Below are 17,958 nucleotides of genomic sequence, written 5' to 3' on the forward strand. Positions count from 1 at the left end.
AACAATACTCGCATTTCAGTTTTTTCTTCATTTAGAAACTTTATGTAACAACCTACAGGGCAGAGTGTTTGGATTTGTATTGGAAAAAGTGTGATGAACCAAAAGAAAAAACACTGAAAACTTTCTTCTGTAAGGGTTGATGGTGTTGTCTGGGCAGGGAGTTTGTTACTTTGGTTTTTTTAGGTACTAGGACAGTAAGAGGGCCAACCATGTCCTGGGGAGCATCAGGCATACCTTCTCCAGCTGGTTGAGGGAGGGGATTGTCCCACTCTGCTCTGCACTGGGGTGGCCTCACCTTGGATATTGTCTGCAGTTTTGGTCACCTCAATATAAGAAAGATATTAAGCTGTTAGAAAGTGTCCAAAGGAGGACAGCGAAGATGGTGAAGGGCCTCGAGGGGAAGCTGTATGAGGAGTGGCTGAGGGCACTTGGTCTGTTCAGGCTGGAGGAGACTGAGGGGAGACCTCATTGCAGTCACAACTTCCTAGTGAGGGGAAGAGGAGGGGCAGACGCTGATCTCTTCTCTGTGGTGACCACTGACAGAGGGAATGGCCTGAAGTTGTGTCAGGGGAGGTTTAGGTTGGATATTAGAAAAAGGTTCTTCACCCAGAGGGTGGTTGGGCACTAGAACAGGCTCCCCAGGGAAGTGGTCACAGCACCAAGCCTGACAGAGTTTAAGAAGCATTTGGATGATACTCTCAGGTACATGATGTGAGTCTTGGGGATGGTCCTGTGCAGGGTTAAGGGTTAGACTGGATGATCCTTGTGGGTCCCTTCCAACTTGACATATTCTGTGATTTAAATGTCCTCAATTTTTAGTTTAAGCTGTGTTTTAATACAGTTTGAATCTCTACAGGTCAGTTTGTGTTCCGCTAACACAACTAATAGAATTTATTCTGGCAAAATGGAACATTTGACAGTAAAGAGGTATGGGTGGACATCACTGAAGGAATGCAGGATGCTTTGTTCACACAATTCCAATCTGAATTTCCAAGGTGTTACTATTCTAGATTCAATGTAGTATTTGTAGACATTGGGCACATGTCTTAAAAATACAGGTATTATTAATAGAGTCACTTACACTTTGACTTAAGAACCAGTTATAGAGAGTGTGTTTTTTCTCTTGGTTGCCAGGATTCAAAAAAAGAAGAAATAGGAGAAGTATCACATTCAGAGGGACTTCTGTCTAGTGAAAAGGATGACAGGTGAGACTCATGTATTAATAATTTCTACTACTCTATACTAATCCAAAATTTTAATTACTTCATAAAAATACTAATTACTATTACTTCAAATTAATAAATAGTTATAACATGAATTACAGTTAAGAGACATTTGCCTCCTTAAAAAGCAAAATAAATTTGCAATCAAGAGCAAATATATTGGAAAAATGAGGATCCTTCCAATTCTTACTACGTGCAGGTTAAGCACTATGTGGAGTTCACATGTGGGAGCTGCATTCAATGATCTGTTTCAGCAACAGCTGTTGCAGTTACAACTTTTTATCTGCAACTGAGCAGGATCCAAATTCCTTTGCAGTGAGCTGATGAGGGATTTCTCTTGGGTGATGACCCCATGTGTGAAGATTTGTCTGCGCTGCACCTTGCCCATAGTCTGTTACTAGCATTGACTCTAGCTTTGATTTATCAGTAGCATCATGGACTTTTAACATGCTTTTTTCAAAGATTCTGCCTGGCTGCACTGAGTTACGACAGCCCGGGCATTTCCTCTGGTTCTCTCTAGGTGTTGATAAATAAGGATATGTAGGTTTTAGTTGCTTGCAAGGGAAAAAATCAACCAACCTCCTATCAAGTCTTTCAGTTTATTTGAAGATGTAGAACTGAAAATAAGCAAAAAAGGTGGAGCAGCTAAAAAAACTAAAGCCCTAAAGACTCACCATAACTGTAGTAATGACTCGTTATTATCTGTGCCTTTAAAGTGCTGTTGAACACAGCAGACCCTACCCTGGTGTTCCTAAGGTGGCACCACTAGTGTTGTTTTCACTGGGTAAGCACTATAGAAGCAGCAGATAGATAGTTCTGCTTTTTGAGAGATGGCTTTTAGTTAATGAAGGCCCAAATTCTCACCCTTAAGGGCTGGCTTATTGCCATTAGTTCACTGAAACATCAAGAGAATTGCAGCAGAGGCAGTCTCTTAAATCTTAAATATTGATACTCATTTTAAAAAGAGAGTTAAGAAACTACTTTGGACTCATACCACTTTCTTTCTCTCTCTGTCAATACAGTGTTGCAGACATTTCTCATGGAGACATGGATGAAAGCTTCTGGTGAACAATAGCTACTGATTTTTTAATTTTTATTATTCTGATAAGAAAGACATTGTTAACGCAGCTTTCTGCCTGTAAAAAGTTGTAATAAATGTTAGGCACCAACACTGCAGGCTGTGTAATTATAAATTAATAAAGCTGATTTTGAGCCATCTCATCACTTCAGTCATTGACTTAAAACAGTGAGTCCTGATGTGCCAATAATCCAGGAGAAAGCCCTTGGGTGGGGTTAGAAAGGACAAATCAGAGAACAGAAACTGATCAGTATGTTTGGGTAGGTTTGTTTTGGCACTGAATTCCTGGAAACTTTGACAACCTCCACCCCCCCACCCCCTTCTCCTCCAAATGGCACAATGTGTGAGTGAAAGTAACTGCGTGCAGGCAACAAAACATCCAGTCATCATCACCTGCTTTTAAAGGTGTCCTGTGGAGACACTTGGCTTGCACAGTTTCAGAGTGTCGACTGTGACAGACGCAAACTAACGTGCCCGTTCTGCTGCTGTGGCGGGGGCAGTGACTGCTTCCAAAAGCAGCCCATCTCATGTATCACCTTGTTGGTATTAACCAGCCCAGAACGGAGAGATTAAAATAAAAATGCTATTTAACTCATCTTTATTTAAGCTTTGTATTTTGTAGGTAGATTATAGGCAAGATCATTAAACTTTATTTACAGTATAAAATACAGTAAGTTTTTATCAATGAAGTAATTTTGGGTGGCAGCATATATTACAACTTGCACTGCATTTGAGGCTGCTCATCTTGATCTAACTACAAGAACATGAAGCCAAGTTTGACAGAATTTAGGGGCAAAAAACAAAGCTCTGTCTTGAATTCACTGGATGTTGAAACACAACGTACCAAAAACGTGACAGATACAAACTTTGCTTTTTGAAATGAAGCTAAAACGTGAGATGGTGGCTAGTCTTAATTTTACATGCTGCTTAATTTGCTGTTGCAGCCACGTTGGCCTTCACAAAATTTCTGAGAGACTCCTCCTGTTCGGTGTCGGGAACGGGACGGGTAGTGCTTGTTGCATTATGCTGGCCTGGAACAACTACCACTACTTCATGCTAGACACACTGGCTGCCTCACCACGCTGCAGGGTGCACCTACAGGGCATCCCCTTCCCCTGCAGGAGGGAGGGGGGACTAGGGAACACAACGTGTTTCACTTCAGATAGAGACAAAAAGCCTAGAGATGCACTGCCATGGAGTAGCTGTTTTCAAATAAGCGTACACAAGTGTTGTCTATTATCTACAAATATTTATTTTAACACTTGGATGTAACTACAGGAAGCCCTTGGCACTGATAGAAAATATTGATTCACTGTTAGGTTACAAAAATTTATACATAGCAAAATTTAATGCTCTTTACATAAAAATATTAGACTACTTAAACAAAACTTCAAAAACTCCCAGTAATAGCTACACTGAATTAGAAAAGAATTAGGCTTTAAGACACTGCCTCCATTATTACCCTTATGCAAACACTGGGCTAGAACATCACCTGCATTGCTGTAGAAATGTCTCCTTCATGCAACAGGTAAGAACATACACTAGGCTATTTTGTCATATTTGCTCTACATCAATCAACTTTGCCCCTTTTTTGAAACTGTCAAATTAGACTTCAATATTTAACAAAAAAATTATAGTTGAAGTTAATACCCCCAAAAAATGCCTTTTCTCATAGTACTGATTTGAAGGAATTTGTGCTTCCTTTGATGTATATTCAGCAAACAGTTAGAACTATCAAACCACACATCAGCTTAGCAGGGGTATGACTTGAATATTTAATTTTTTAAAATGAATGATGTATTTTTACTTTCCCCCCCCAACATTTATATATATATATATATCATATAGAACAAACACCAAATATACCATCACTAATACTCAAGATATCACTGAATGCTTCCGAAAAAAAACATTAATTAGAAGGCAGACTTCTATGGGAAATGACTTTAAAATGGCACCAGTTTGTTTGTTTTTGTTTTGTTTTTTTTTTCTGAACACCACGTTTTTTTAGTGTGCTAATTAATTTGTAAAAAGGAAAACACATAAGCACTGACTATAAATTTGCTAAGCACCAAGATAGAAAAAGGTGGACATCCTGTATTACTTTTTTATGGCTGTAATTTTTATTGTTTGTGTAAAACTCTGCAAACTTTCTCATCCGCTCATTTGGAATAGTCAAATCAGTGTCATTTTAATAAGGTAACACTTTTCACTTACTTAAAATGTAGGATAATGGTCTCCTGCCACTATATAAATGCTAAGACATTTATAGAAAATAAATATTAAGGCAAAGCTGACATTTATTTTCAAAGAAGGGGATCATTATCCAGATCCAGGGGTCTACATTCCATTAAATAGTTAATAAAAAGATTAAAATTTGGGACATCTGCTCAACACTCAGGTAAGCACAGGGACATGACGGCTTCATCATGGACAAGTGTGGCACGAGGGTGGAGCACTGCTCCCGTGGCCCACATTCCAAGACAGCCTCCTTGCAATTTGGGAGATGCTGCAGCTGTGCCTCACTAAGCAGGAGCCTACATCAGGAATGCCAGCTGGCCACAGGTTTGTTTGGGAGACACTCAGTCACATGCCGTGCACGTGCCTGTGCCTGAGGTCTGCACAGATCTCCGGCCTGCTGGTTTGGAGCACCTGCCACGGTTTTGTGCAGGACATGATGCTGTACAACAAGTCAAATGTTAAACACCAAAAGTCTCAAAGAAGAATAATTTGGTCACTTTTTGTAAAGTGTTGCCTTTTAAAATGCCTGGAATAAATCCTCCATTCTCTGTATGAAAGGATGGAAGATTACCCATGGGAAGATTTCCCTATTAAAGTGTTCCAGGAGCTGGAATGTGAAGCTTTTGCACTTCTCTCTAATTTTGTTTGGTAGACACACATCTGTACTGCAGAGCAGCTATTTGCTGATTTGTCAGAGCTACAGAACTCTTCTGGTGAATTACTGTGGCAAACATTTATGTGTAAGAATTGAGTTGCTCTTTTGACCGAGACTGGATATCCTGAAGCTCCTGCTCTTCTTTTGCTTTGATATCTTGGTAGGCCTGCATTTTGCTTGCATCCTTTAAGTAGGCCCAGTTAGAAGACAGTATCATGAGGAAGTGGATCTGGAAGAGAAGGGTGAGCATGATGGCGAGTGAGCATGTCAAGAGGCAAAGCAAGCTGGTAGTTAGATTAATAGACGCTCTTTAAAATAACAACCAAAAAAACCAAGTTATTCTACGTTAATAAGCATTCTGTTATTAAAACAAGCACAGAGGCTATTTTCAAAGATCTCTAGAATTTGGCATGCTAAAAATTCAGTTGGTTATTCACAATTCAGAGAAAGTTAGTATAACAATATTAAAAAGAGCTACAGAGTCATACGGATCAATTAAAATGCAGAATGGGGGAAGCAGGAAAACAGTTTTGTACGTGGCAATACACGTAATCTGTAAACTACGAGGTGCTCAGAAGAACTGCTTTCTAAGGTGGTGATGTTTATGTATATCCAAGCCCAGAGCCTGGTAGCTCTTTTCCCCCAACAAGCAGATGAGAATTCCACCCTCCCCATGGAAAAAACCTGAAACTGTGAACTGTTTTATTTATGCAAACAAGGCTACATTAACACATTGAAAAAATTAAACATCAAAGTATGAGTCCAAAACTAAGCAAAAGCATGCAATCTCTGGGTTAAGAAGTCTTAATTCTGTACTTTTATAGCTACATTTTAAACTTCCATTGTCCAACCTCAGGTGAAGAGTTTTACATTGTATATAACAAACGGTTCTCTTTTTTTTAATTATTGTGTAGATTTTTTTCTAGTTTGTGCATTTGTCTCTTGCCAACTTCTTTTTCCCCATACTTCATGCAAAAACATCTATATTTGAAAACACTAATTCGCTTCTCCTTTTTTTTTCCCCCAACAGTGTAAAAAGTTCCCTGTGATCTATGCATGGTTTTGCTTCCCGTGCAGTCATACTTACATTTTTGAGATCTGGCTACTGAGAAATCAGTTACTAAAGTGCAGCCACACACATAAAGTGATTTATGTACCATTTCTTACTAGTTCAGGGTCCAAAAGAAAGAATGTGATTGTTTTACGCAGAGCTAAGACAAGGATATATTTTCTTCCAGAAAGAGCATGATTTGACAATTACTTGGAGTAAGAGAAAAAATCGACTTCATCATCCATGGAATCACTTGGAACTATAAGCAAATTAATTCATAATACCTGGTCTCCGCCAAAAAAAGACTGGCACTACTTTATTATTCCTTTGCTTTTGCATCATATATATTTTGTATGCTTGGGGGTATTGTATTTGGCTTCGGTGCTAAAGAATAAATTAATAATTCTGACCCTGAACTATTCCAGTATTTGTTTGAGATGACTGTTAGAAAGCAATTGGAGACTTGAAATGAAAACATCCCCTTTTCAGAAGGACGCTTTATAAACACCCCTACAGTAACTGAATCCTCTCAACATAAAAAAAATAGCCAGATCTCGTCCACATCATAGTTCATATACAAGAAGTCATTTTATTAATCTGATAAGCTAAACGATGCTTACTGAAGCTATTTACAATTACTGTAACAAAATTCAGAAAGCTAGACTTTTAGCCTAGGGTGTCAGTGGTATTTCAAGCTACGCAATGCAGCTCTTTACTGGGCTTATACAATTTAGAATTTAGTGCAGCAATCTTCCCGACTCTTAAACTTCAAAACAGCATAGTTATATGTAGTAGCCATCATGTAGATCAGCTGGTGGAAGAGAACAAAATACAGGAGAGTAAGATACAACAAGGTGACGGCTCAAGCCCACTTGGGCAACTGTCGATACTTTTACAACAGACGTTGTTCTGAGCTTCTTCCAGGGTGAAGATGCAAGATAAATAACCTGCCATTTATCTGGGGAGGATAACCCAAAATAGACCCAAGGCTATTCTGTCAACAAATTGTGAGTGTTACACCTGGGTTTGGCTGGCACAAGGTTAGAAGCTGGCCGCTAAAAGAAGCGTTAGACATAGGAAGCAAGTCATCTTGTTAACATCCCTTTTCCCAACTGCTACCTGTAACTGGCATTGCAGGTTTGGACTAGTCAATCTGCCTGGGTCCAGACAAAAAAAACCAAGAGGTTACAAGTGGCTGATCAAATAAACTCCAAAAATGAAAATAAATAGTGGACATAAAAGAAGAAATAGTGGATAGAAGTAGGATTTTCAAAGGACATGTGAGTAATTTTTTTCTAAGTATGTGGGAGGCGGGTTAAGGTGACTTCTTAAAGCAAAAGTTGGGGACTTGCTGACTGATAATGACCGAACCATAGCAGCAAATAATGGTGATTACAGCTCACCCTCCTTAATGTCTAGTATCACTATTTTTAATATACACAAAATTTAATCTTAAAACATCTTAAGCCTGAAATGAACATTTTACATAATAAAACCAAAAAATACTACCCACCAATGCTATGACAGTGGCACCAGCTCCAGCACAAGCCACAATGAACAGGTGATAAGACATGTAGAACTAAAGAAAAAACATGTTAAAAAAATTGAAGTAATTCATTAGGATAGTGTAAAATGCATTTCAAGTGTTCTAGAAAATAATGATAATAAACCTATCTTTGTAGTAAGGTAGCAAACCTTTAGAAAGTGAAAATGTTCTGAAATAATTTTCATTTTTTATGGATGACTTCACAATTATTTCAGGGTTGTGTTTAATGCAATTCTTTATACTACTATATGAATTCTCTCCAAAAACTTTCATCAAGGTATTTATTACATGGTGCCCAGGTAACTTGTAGGCAAAAGCTGCACACAGGTTATGTTTCTGTACCTCATTCGTGTTGCAGATGTTCTCTAAAATCGGGCCACAGGCTTTGCCAGGTACAGCATTCCAAGGGATAATACCTGAAATACCACAGCAAAAGAAACCACTAATTTTAGCAATCAACACACACTTTCTGTTCCTCTCTCATCTCTTCCACCCACTTGCCAGTTGTGTTCCCATTCTGGGCATCTGCACATTGACCAGTACAGCTTTGAGTTGGCAGGAGGAATTAAAACAACTCCCTCAAGTTATGCTTTCTCCTTACACCAAGGCTTGCTGCCAAGGCATGTTCTCAGATGTGGTTTTCCCATATGGCAGCCAAACGGTTGAGTTTTTGCACTTTGGGTCCAGTTGCATGCTGCCTACTCCCCACTCAGCACCGAGCAGAGAATCTGCATCTCAGAGGTACTTGGCGCTTTGCAGGATAGCACTTACTAGATTAAGTTCTACTTGAACAAGTAACTACTGTGGAAGAGTGTGAATTTGGAGCTAGAGGGAAGAATTACAGGATTTTTTTCTGGTTTAGTTCCAATAGGTAAAAAGCATCAAGTGAACACTGCTGCAAGAAAATTCAATCTGATGCACCTCATTTACTGCCAATTACTTTTCTTACACAATTGAAAGTCTGAAAAGTCAACAGGATCTACCACATCTGAAATAACCTAAACTTTTAGGCCGGTAACAGATGTAAAGCTTAAGCAAAACCCATTTGAATTAGGAGAAAACCAGTTTGTCTCCCCATACAACTTTGCATTTGAACCCAGCTGGTTGGAATTAGCAACTCCATAGGCAGCAGGTCATTGAATAATTTCAAAAAGATTTTACAGGATTTACTTTAAAGTCAGATTCTTCTCTTGAAGAAGCCTTTTAGCTACCACTTCCACCCAAAAATGAGGACAGTTCAGTGACAGTAACAAGTTGCCTGTTAAGGAGCTGCTCTCTCCCATCATGCTTTGAAACCCAGATGATTTTACTGATCAGAGCAACAATCCAGCCCTATACTGAACTAATACAGCTGCAAAACAACCAGGAGGAGCAGCAAAGTGGAGGAGCACATCTCCCTTCAGTCCTAGGCTTTGCTGCTGAAGGAAATGTCTTCCCAGCCTCTTGCTGTCAGCTGCTATAAAACAGGATGCAAACATTCAACTGATCTGGAGACTTCATGTTTTTAAAATTAGTATCTTTTTTTCTACTGGACTTACCTGGACAGGAGAGCAAAACCAAGCTTTCTTACTTTTTCAACTCTGAATCCGTTTTCTCAGCTTTGAATGACTTAGTCCAAAGAAAGAAACATTCATAGAAAATGCTAGCTAGAATGAAGTCAAAAGTAATGGTGACAAAAGAACTTCTGCACAAGGGAAACTGAAAAGATTAACTTCAGGAAAAACTCACCTTAAGGAATGAACAACTTGAAAAGCCTAACCCTATTTTAAGCTAGTGTCTCAGTTCCCTCAGATTTCTGTGTGCCATCAGAAAGCAGTATTAATTTATTATTAGTTAAGGTAGACTTTTAATTGCATGTTTTTGGTTTTTTAACTGAAAGTAATTGTTAGAGCAATGTTCAGGTGTTAACTTCATCTTTACATGTAAACCAACTTTCTGAAAGGAAAAAATATATGTGTGTGGGTTCAAAAACCAAATCTGGTTATCTATTTCTCAGCACTGTTTTCAAGTAGTTTATTTTGAGGCTGATCTATTTTCAAACCCAATATTACACTATCGGAAACTGCTACAAAATCATTTTAGATAAATGACTTGCCAGTTCAGTTAAATTGATTGCATCTTGAGAGAGAGCACTGTAATGTGAATTAATTAGAAAAGTAATACTGCATTCAGAGATAGAAGATGCTTTTGCATTTGATTCATCTGATAAGGCTGAGACAAAACTACTGAAGGCAGACCGAGGAGAAAGGATGAAGCACTTAATCGAGATTAAAATGAGTACCGTATTGCCTGATATCCACGCAGATCTGGTCTCCTGGAACCGTCACATTTGTCTGAAGAGACTTGATGACTTCACAAGTTGACCATATGTTATAGAACATAAAGACAGGCACAGCAGAGAAGCCAAAGACCCCGAGCCAGGCCACTCCAAGCACATAGGTGAGGAAAACAAACTGGGCAGAGAAAATACAAACACTTTGCATTTTTCTTTGAAATAACTATTTGAATTGTCCTTAAAAATGCTTCAAAATAATCTTTAGGCACACTTGCAGAATGCAGGTAAGAAAACATTTGATTTCCAAGCACACAAAATCAGTATTCTCACTGTTTACAGTTACTTTGGTAGTTTAAGTGCTACTGAGAAAGTAATTCAGACATTTCCTTTTTAATCAGCCTGCTCAAGAAAACAAATGAAAGAGAAGCCCATTGATTTCTCAAGATTCTGTGCTAAGCAGGGATGCTGTTTGTAGGCTAAAACCAATAAAATTCCAACAAAAATCAATTTAAGGGCTTTTTTAAATTAACTATAACACACTAGCATTTCTATACAACTTGCAAATCAAAACAACACAGTGAATCGATGTTCACAGAGTTCTCCCATACTCTCTGATTTATTGAAATCAATTTGGATTATAACATTTAAAAATACCTATTTTTTGCAAACATACCATGACCATTAACAGCAGATTAGAAGGATTCAATTGATATAATACACATTGCCAAGAAGCAAATGAGTTACTGCCCTTAGAGAACCACGGGTTTGTCCACTGAAATTTGGTGCTTTGGGTTTGCTTTTTTTAAAAAAAATATTCTGTGCATTTTCTTTTGTAAGATTATAATGTAGGGAACTGATTGCTTTGGAAGTCTCCAGCTTCCCCCTCCCAATGGGCCCCTTCCCTTTTCCCTCCTCTTCTAAGTTTTATGGCAAAACAGTAGCTCTGGCACCAGTTCCTAGCTCCCTTTTCCTGCAGAGACTAGGATTTGGATCCTGCTTGGAAAGTGGGGGAATGCTGTTGCATCTTCCTTTTACCACTGGCTGTAGCTGTTCTCTCTTAACTGTAGGTGGACTGGAAAGGCTTTACTTCCAGGAAAGCACCAGTGCCCTCCTATCTTACTTAAAACTTGTGTGCCACAGGACAACAGCAAGGATGGGAAAGGCTCTCAAGGGGGAGGTTGTGTCAGTCTAACCCAGAACCAAGAGACTGAACTAATGTTGCAGTGGTGGAAGTTTGCATCCTCATAATACCCTGAATAATACCCCAAGCGTTAGAGCAAAAGCTGAGCAAACTGGTTAGGCTTCAGTCAATGAAGGTGGTGTGTGAGGAGGTGGAAGTGCTTGCAAAACTATGGCCCATAAGACCCCAGCTAGACTTTAATTTATACACAACTCAACTGAAATACCTTATTTCCTATCAGAGGGTGCCATATACCAGAACTTTATGCTTTATGTGAAGGTTAAGGATCCTCTCTTTGGATTTTGGGAAGGACCAAGTGGACTAGGTTAAAAGATTTCTACATTATACATAAAACATGAGTTTGCATACATGTATGTGGAAGTGTGCATGAGAGAAAGTTCGCAAAGCCTTTAACTCCTAAGAAACAGCCAGAAAAAAATACACTCACTCTCACATTTAAAGTGATAACTGTGGGAAATGGCTACTCTGTGTTACTAGAGCCAATACAAATAATTTAGGGAAGCTGGAAGCCTGTCTTCTGTAATAACCTCATGCAAGATGGGACTCCTTTCAGGACCTCACTCGGTAATGTAACAAAGGAAGCAGAGGAGCTCTTGATCAGAGACAAAAGAAAAGATCACTGCATGTCCAAAACCTTGTTGCCTGTACCCAGCTGCATTCACTAGTCTGTTAAATATTATATCTCCTTGCAAACCTTTTTCTAAGCCTAGGGTTTAACACAGCAGTATACAAGCACTTTTCCTGTCACTGCCAAACATTAATGTGTCTTACCAGAGCTCCAAGCCATTACTCAGTTGGTAAATTCTCTCCTTCACTGTGTGGACAAATATGGGCAAACATGAAAACAGTTTTCTCTCATATTTCCACGTGTTTGTATAACCAGCTGACAATCATGTGCCTGCAACTACTAAGCTGCATAAGCAATTGTCTGCACTGACAAGATGCACGCAGGTGTAAGTTTCTACTTTATTTTGGATCTTTGAAAAACACTGCTTTAGATCTAATTTTGCTCCTTGGTGAAGACCATACTTGCTAGAAAAAGAGTGAGCAAATAGCTGCTTAACTGGAAAATTATCAGGTGCCTTATTTTTATTAGCTGTTGAAAAATTCAGTAAGTACCCAACAGTACAGTGGAAAATTGCTAACTCTCGTGAAAATAAACATGCATCTCTTTTGTATTTAACCAGCTGAAAGTACATATTTTTTAAGTACAGGATATAGACTGTATATTAAAATGCAACGATCACATCAAAAGCCTCTTCTCTTTTCACCCACACTTTCCCGTGGGCGATCTGTCATACTGCTTAGCTTCCTCCATAACTATGAGCTTTGAATTCAGATTTTCAGTAATAGCTTTGAAATCCTGTCTCAGAAACATAGTTATGGCTGTTCTTGCAGAGTGTGCCCTAGGGGACAATGTGGGTGAGAATTTGAAGTTTTATTTTTAGTTAAACTTGCTTACAATTTTGTTCTAATACAGAAGTATACCGAAGGGAATATGGCTTGTAACTTTAAGGCTTTAAATGTTTCAGCTGTGTGAAAAAGAGTCACTATTCTATCTGTACGCCTTTTGCCATCTGCAAATCAATACTTGACTCAAGTGCAAAGATGTTGCGAAGCTTCATCCATTCATTACTGTTCATTTGAAGGATCCAGACACTCAAGCACAATTCACTATGGAAGTCAGAGGCATTACAGTTTGATATTTAGATAGCTCTGCAAACCACAGCCATTTAACATTCTGCCTTTAAGCATCACTAGCGTTACATATTTAAAAGCACAAAATTAATTTTGGCTCACATTGAGTGTTTTAAAATTAACAGTCTCCCCCAGTGTAGTTCAGACTAGTGGGTTCAGCTTTATGACTGGGGAGGCCACGGCAGCACCCCAACAGTCCATCTGCAGAATTTCAATTTGACCAAGCACTCCTGAAGTTCAAAGAAGGACCAAGACCAGGGATTGACCCTGGCTACCCATAACGAATTAAACAAAGAAGGCAGTAATATACTGTTGTTCAAAACCACAGGAGTCAAACCAAGCCCAACAGGTTTTAGCCAGCAAAGACTGCTGTTCTCATTTCAGATGCTACTCACCATTCCACTGATGCAGCGGCCACAGGCTGTTGTTTTGAACTCTCCATGCAGCTCCTTCACAGCACTTGTTGTATAAAAACCTTCTGCCAAAAGGATTATTCCGTATAAGAAGAAAAATGATGCAATGCCATAAATTACATACTGCATTAGCTGTATTCTATAATGGAAGAGAAAAAAAAAAATTAGATTTCAGTCCTCTAAAAACAAAGTCAGTCCTCCCAAATCCCAAATTAGAGAGAACTCTTTTTCTAGAAACACAGTTCAAGGCTCCTTAGCATTTTAAGCAAGCAGGCTGCAGGAGAGCACTGGTATGATTGCCCCACTTCCCAGGTAAGCAATACAGATGTGCATTAGTCTTGCGTCCACCTGAGCATCCCCTGTTTGTGCTGCAGTCCTTATACTGACTAATATTACTCACCAGGTTAAAGCTGAAGTTTCACACCTCCACTACAGAGGTGTTCTTTTTCCTGTTACTGATCTTGACACCTAGCTTGGTGTTGTCTGACAGGGACAATGCAGGGCTTTGAAATGGACAAAACCTGGAGCTGAACTCCTGGCTGAACTACCATGGTGATTCTTTGGGAAAAGAAGCAGTCCCTGAAATTCACTACTTTTACTTGTAAAATCCAGTTAATTTATGTTTGCAAAAATTTCTAAATTCAACAATATTTGTCTGATACAAAACTCAGTGAGTGTGCAGTGAGCGGTGACTTCTCCTGAGGAGGAATGGTTTGCTCTACAGCCTAGAGGGGTACTTCCAAGTGAGCAGGTAATTTCAGTGCCTTGAGTCACAACAGTGTTGAGCTCCCCACAATGTAAGTAAATTTTTTTTAAAATTAAAGAATTATGGAGGAAATGCTTCCATTTTAGGTACTCTGGAACCACCCAGAGAAAAAAGATCTCAGGGCACATAGTGTAAGCACCTCCCTCAGGTATTACTTGAGAAAGTTCTCAATTCCTTAAAAACCTACTATCTGCAATGATAGAATAGGTAAATGGGAAGAATAACTTCTAAATATTATCAATCAGATTAAATATCTGAAGCCAATTGTTTTGAAGGATCAGAATGCCAGATCTTCCATACAACACTTCTAGTCTCCAAAAGTAATACTTTGTTATTAGTACAGCTTCCCCAGAACTTCTTAGAAGAAATTTGATTGATGGGAGGGTTATTTTTGATGAAGCTATTCACAGAACAAAGAGGTTAATTTTATGCATCCACACTACCAGTTTTCTAAGGATAAATATATTTTCCTCAGATTTTTTTTTTTCCAATTCCTGCCACTCTCCATTAAATAGCTGCTAGCACAGATCTCCAAAGAGCATATGCATGTTTTAGCTTAAAGAGAATTGATGACCACCATTTATATAGTTAAATGTTACCCTTGTATAAAAATAGGATATTGCTCATTTAAAATGTTGTGAGAAGTGTTATATTTGTTTTCCAAACTGATTAAAAATAACAGGATAAATCTGTTGCATCTGTAAAGCATGAACAAATTAATTCAGGACTTAAGAGAGTACAGAAGAATTAATTTCAGCATCATTAAGAGTCTAGGAGAAACTTGATGCATGTTAGCAGAAATTAGTAATAGGAAAACTGGTTTAAAAAGTCTTTTCCAAAGGGTGTCTTACTAACGTACTTCTCATTTATTTTATGTCTCTGTTAGACTTAAATTATTTGCCCCTTTCTAACATTTCTTCTGCCTTGCCACCTCCTTGACTCCACAGAACCCGAGCCCTGAGCTGCTTTGGTAGGAATTATGCATTTCCCCAGCTGCTGATGCTGACTTGACAGGAAACATTGTCAACAATTCCCCAAAATGTAAAACTTGCTGCCTGTTACTGCTGCTTTTGCAATTTCTTTTTTTTGCTCAAACGATGACTGATACCAGCACAGGGTGTTTTAATATTCAGTTACTGAAGAACAGCTGCTTACAGTTTCTCACCAAAAGTTGTGGATAACTGCAGGGTCCTCATGGCTCATGCACTAGAGCTGGGGACGCACTGCCCAGCCACAGCAGGGACTGAGTGTGGGCAGTGCTGGGATGGGGGACCCCACTGGGGAGCAGTCCCAGAGCAGGTCCGGGCACAGAGGGTCTTATGGAAGGGGGAAGCCCTGGAAAGGTGCTGTAGGACTGACACCAGCGACAGGGGGCCATGCAGCAAACTGGCAGGTCTATGCCAGTTGGAAGCATATAAAGCCAGTCAGTGATAACAGAAATTAAAAAAAAAATAAGGAGAATTAAGTGTGCTGCGTTGGACCCTGATACCAAAATCTTCAGATATCAAAGACCCAAATCTTGGGTCTTTGGGGCAGGTAAGCAAATTAAAGGTGCCTTGCTTGCTGCCCATGGACCCCTACATGTGCCACGCCCACAGTGCTTACCACAGGGACCCCCCTCTCACAGACATGCATGTCATGCTGGTGGGGCTGAGTGCTGAGCACAGGCCCTGATGCAGCACTCCAGACCTTCCTCTGGCCTCACGGGGAAGCCTTCAGAGCATGAAAGACCCAAATATTTCACCAGTGATTATGTCCAAAGGCTATGTTTGCAGACCTGTCCAGTTTTTTCTCATATACCAGTCCAGCTGCTTCTGAGGGGGGATGGACAGAACCATGCTTCCCTGTTATTCCTGTAATTTCTTCCAACTTTATGTCATCAACAAACACTAAACCTATTCTCAGATTAAAATCGCTATCCCTTGTTTTGTCACAACAGCCCCTGGTAAAAAGTCCCTCTCCAGCTTTCTTGTTGGTCCCTTTAGGTATTGAAAGGCTGCTATAAGGTCTCCCCAGAGCCTTCTCTTTTCCAGCCTGCGCAGCCCCAACTCTCTCAGCCTGTCTTCATAGGAGAGGTGCTCCATCCCTCTGATCATCTTTGTGGCCTCCTCTGAACTCACTCTAACAGGTTCATGTCGTTCCTGTGCTGAGGACCCCTGAGCTGGACACAGTATTCCAGGTGGGGTCTCACCAGAGTGGAGAGGAGGAGCAGAATCACATCCCTTGCCCTGCTGGCCATGATGTTTTTGAAAGCCAACATAATTGGCTTTCTGGGTTGTGAGCACACATTGCCAGCTCATGGCCAGCATTTCATTCACAAGAACCTCCAAGTCTTCTTTCGTCAGGCTGCTCTCAATCCCTTCATCTGTCAGCATGTATTGATACTGGACATTGCCCTGACCCATGTGCAGCACCTTGTACTTGGCTTTGGTGAACATCATGAGGTCCACACAGTTCCACTTCTCAAGGCTTTCAAGGTCCCTTTGGATGGCATCCGTTGTTTCTGGTGAACAAACTGCACCGCTCAGCTTGGTGTCATCTGCAAATCTGCTGAGGGTGCACTCAGCACCCTGTTTATGATATTGATGAAGATATTAAATAGTACTGATCCCCATATAAACTGGTTTAGCAGGATACACACTTGGGTTCTTTGTATGTGAACACCAATAAGCTACCGAGTGCTGCTAGGAAAACAAGCAACCGAACACTCAGGAATAGAGGTGGAAGTCTGAATCCATCTCTACTCATTTAGCATGAGGGTGTTATGATGAATAATGGAAATGGGAGGCATACTTACACTTCACTCAGCAAAGCATGGTCACTGGCAGTCGTGGAGAAGTGCTGCTCGAGGATAGACACGGTTCCCGTGAGCGCCACGTGGCCACAGCCACAAAACAACGCTACCCCCGAGAAGCAGAGAATGGTTGCCACGAGCGAAGCATATGGCACTCCTCCTAGGCACTTAATGCAACATTCAAAGCAACCTAAGCAGAAGAGAGAAAGCAAAAGAAACGTCATGAGCAAAAAGCAAATTATGAGGAAAAGAATATTTGTCCTCCACTTGGTAAAAGCCACAGGGATTAAAAGGCCCAGGCATTGACATGCTAAGCAAAAAATCTATAGGTGGTACAAGACAGCATCACCCTCTAAAGCAGTGACCTACAGATCTGTTGGTACGGACTCAAAGCCCAGAAAGTGGGCTGAGTGCTCCTCTCTTTACAAAATCAAGAGGAGATCGATGAGACAGCCTATGAAATGGAAAAAGAAAAAAAATCACTGTCTAAAGTGATCCACTGCAATTCAGCTGCTCATACAGAGCTCACCACATTTCAGCATTACCAATGGCAGGAGCATCAGCTATGCTGGCAACATTCTGGCAGTCAGAGAAGCAAATACTCAAGACAATGAAGCCTTTAGGAAAAGAAAGAGTTTGCACTTTCATTGGAAGAGGAACACATTTAGGTCTGCAAAACTTAACTACCCTGTGCTCTCCCACGACTCCCAAATTATCTTTTTGTATAAATCAATATCAGGTTGTAGGGATACAAATACTTTAACAACAGAAAAATTGAATGGGGACCAAAGAATAACAATTGTTACTGAGAGCAGCTGTATGAAGCTGTATTATAATACATTTCCAGCTTTATAGGATACACTGGATTTACAGTGATCCCTGAATACAGTTTGCAGTAGCATAGTCAACTGAAATGCATCATTTAAGCAGTCTGAGTTAACAAAAGACCCCCTTGGAACTGCTGTTTGTACGAACACTATAATAAGGAGGTTGCAAGCTGAATTGCCAGGTTCCTTC

The 17,958-nt window shown here is 39.9% G+C and overlaps 2 protein-coding genes across 9 annotated transcripts in view; one reads left to right on the forward strand and one right to left on the reverse strand.

Annotated features, from left to right (window-relative positions):
* OFD1 (OFD1 centriole and centriolar satellite protein) overlaps positions 1–2,439 on the forward strand; it is a 29,677-nt gene extending 27,238 nt beyond the window's left edge. For all 4 annotated transcript variants that reach the window (XM_050331907.1, XM_050331908.1, XM_050331909.1 and 1 more), the window contains 2 exons: positions 1,135–1,205; positions 2,246–2,439. In XM_050331907.1, the coding sequence (XP_050187864.1) occupies positions 1,135–1,205; positions 2,246–2,291 (117 nt within the window). In that variant the 3' untranslated portion in view covers positions 2,292–2,439. The remainder of the gene's footprint in view (positions 1–1,134; positions 1,206–2,245) is intronic.
* Positions 2,440–2,882: 443 nt separating this feature from the next.
* Positions 2,883–17,958, reverse strand: part of GPM6B (glycoprotein M6B) — a 111,724-nt gene continuing 96,648 nt past the window's right edge. For 3 of the 5 annotated variants that reach the window (XM_050331964.1, XM_050331962.1, XM_050331965.1), the window contains exons 2-7: positions 16,945–17,131; positions 13,364–13,520; positions 10,076–10,247; positions 8,137–8,210; positions 7,762–7,827; positions 2,883–5,426 (exon numbers count right to left, since the gene is read on the reverse strand). In XM_050331964.1, the coding sequence (XP_050187921.1) occupies positions 5,277–5,426; positions 7,762–7,827; positions 8,137–8,210; positions 10,076–10,247; positions 13,364–13,520; positions 16,945–17,131 (806 nt within the window). In that variant the 3' untranslated portion in view covers positions 2,883–5,276. Of the gene's footprint in view, positions 7,060–7,761; positions 7,828–8,136; positions 8,211–10,075; positions 10,248–13,363; positions 13,521–16,944; positions 17,132–17,958 lie in introns of all 5 variants that reach the window. The other 2 variants (XM_050331966.1, XM_050331963.1) reach the window with 2 other exon arrangements.

Source organism: Myiozetetes cayanensis, unplaced genomic scaffold (genome assembly GCF_022539395.1).
Source record: "Myiozetetes cayanensis isolate MyiCay16 unplaced genomic scaffold, myiCay2020 scf5-8, whole genome shotgun sequence".
NCBI lineage: Eukaryota > Metazoa > Chordata > Aves > Passeriformes > Tyrannidae > Myiozetetes > Myiozetetes cayanensis.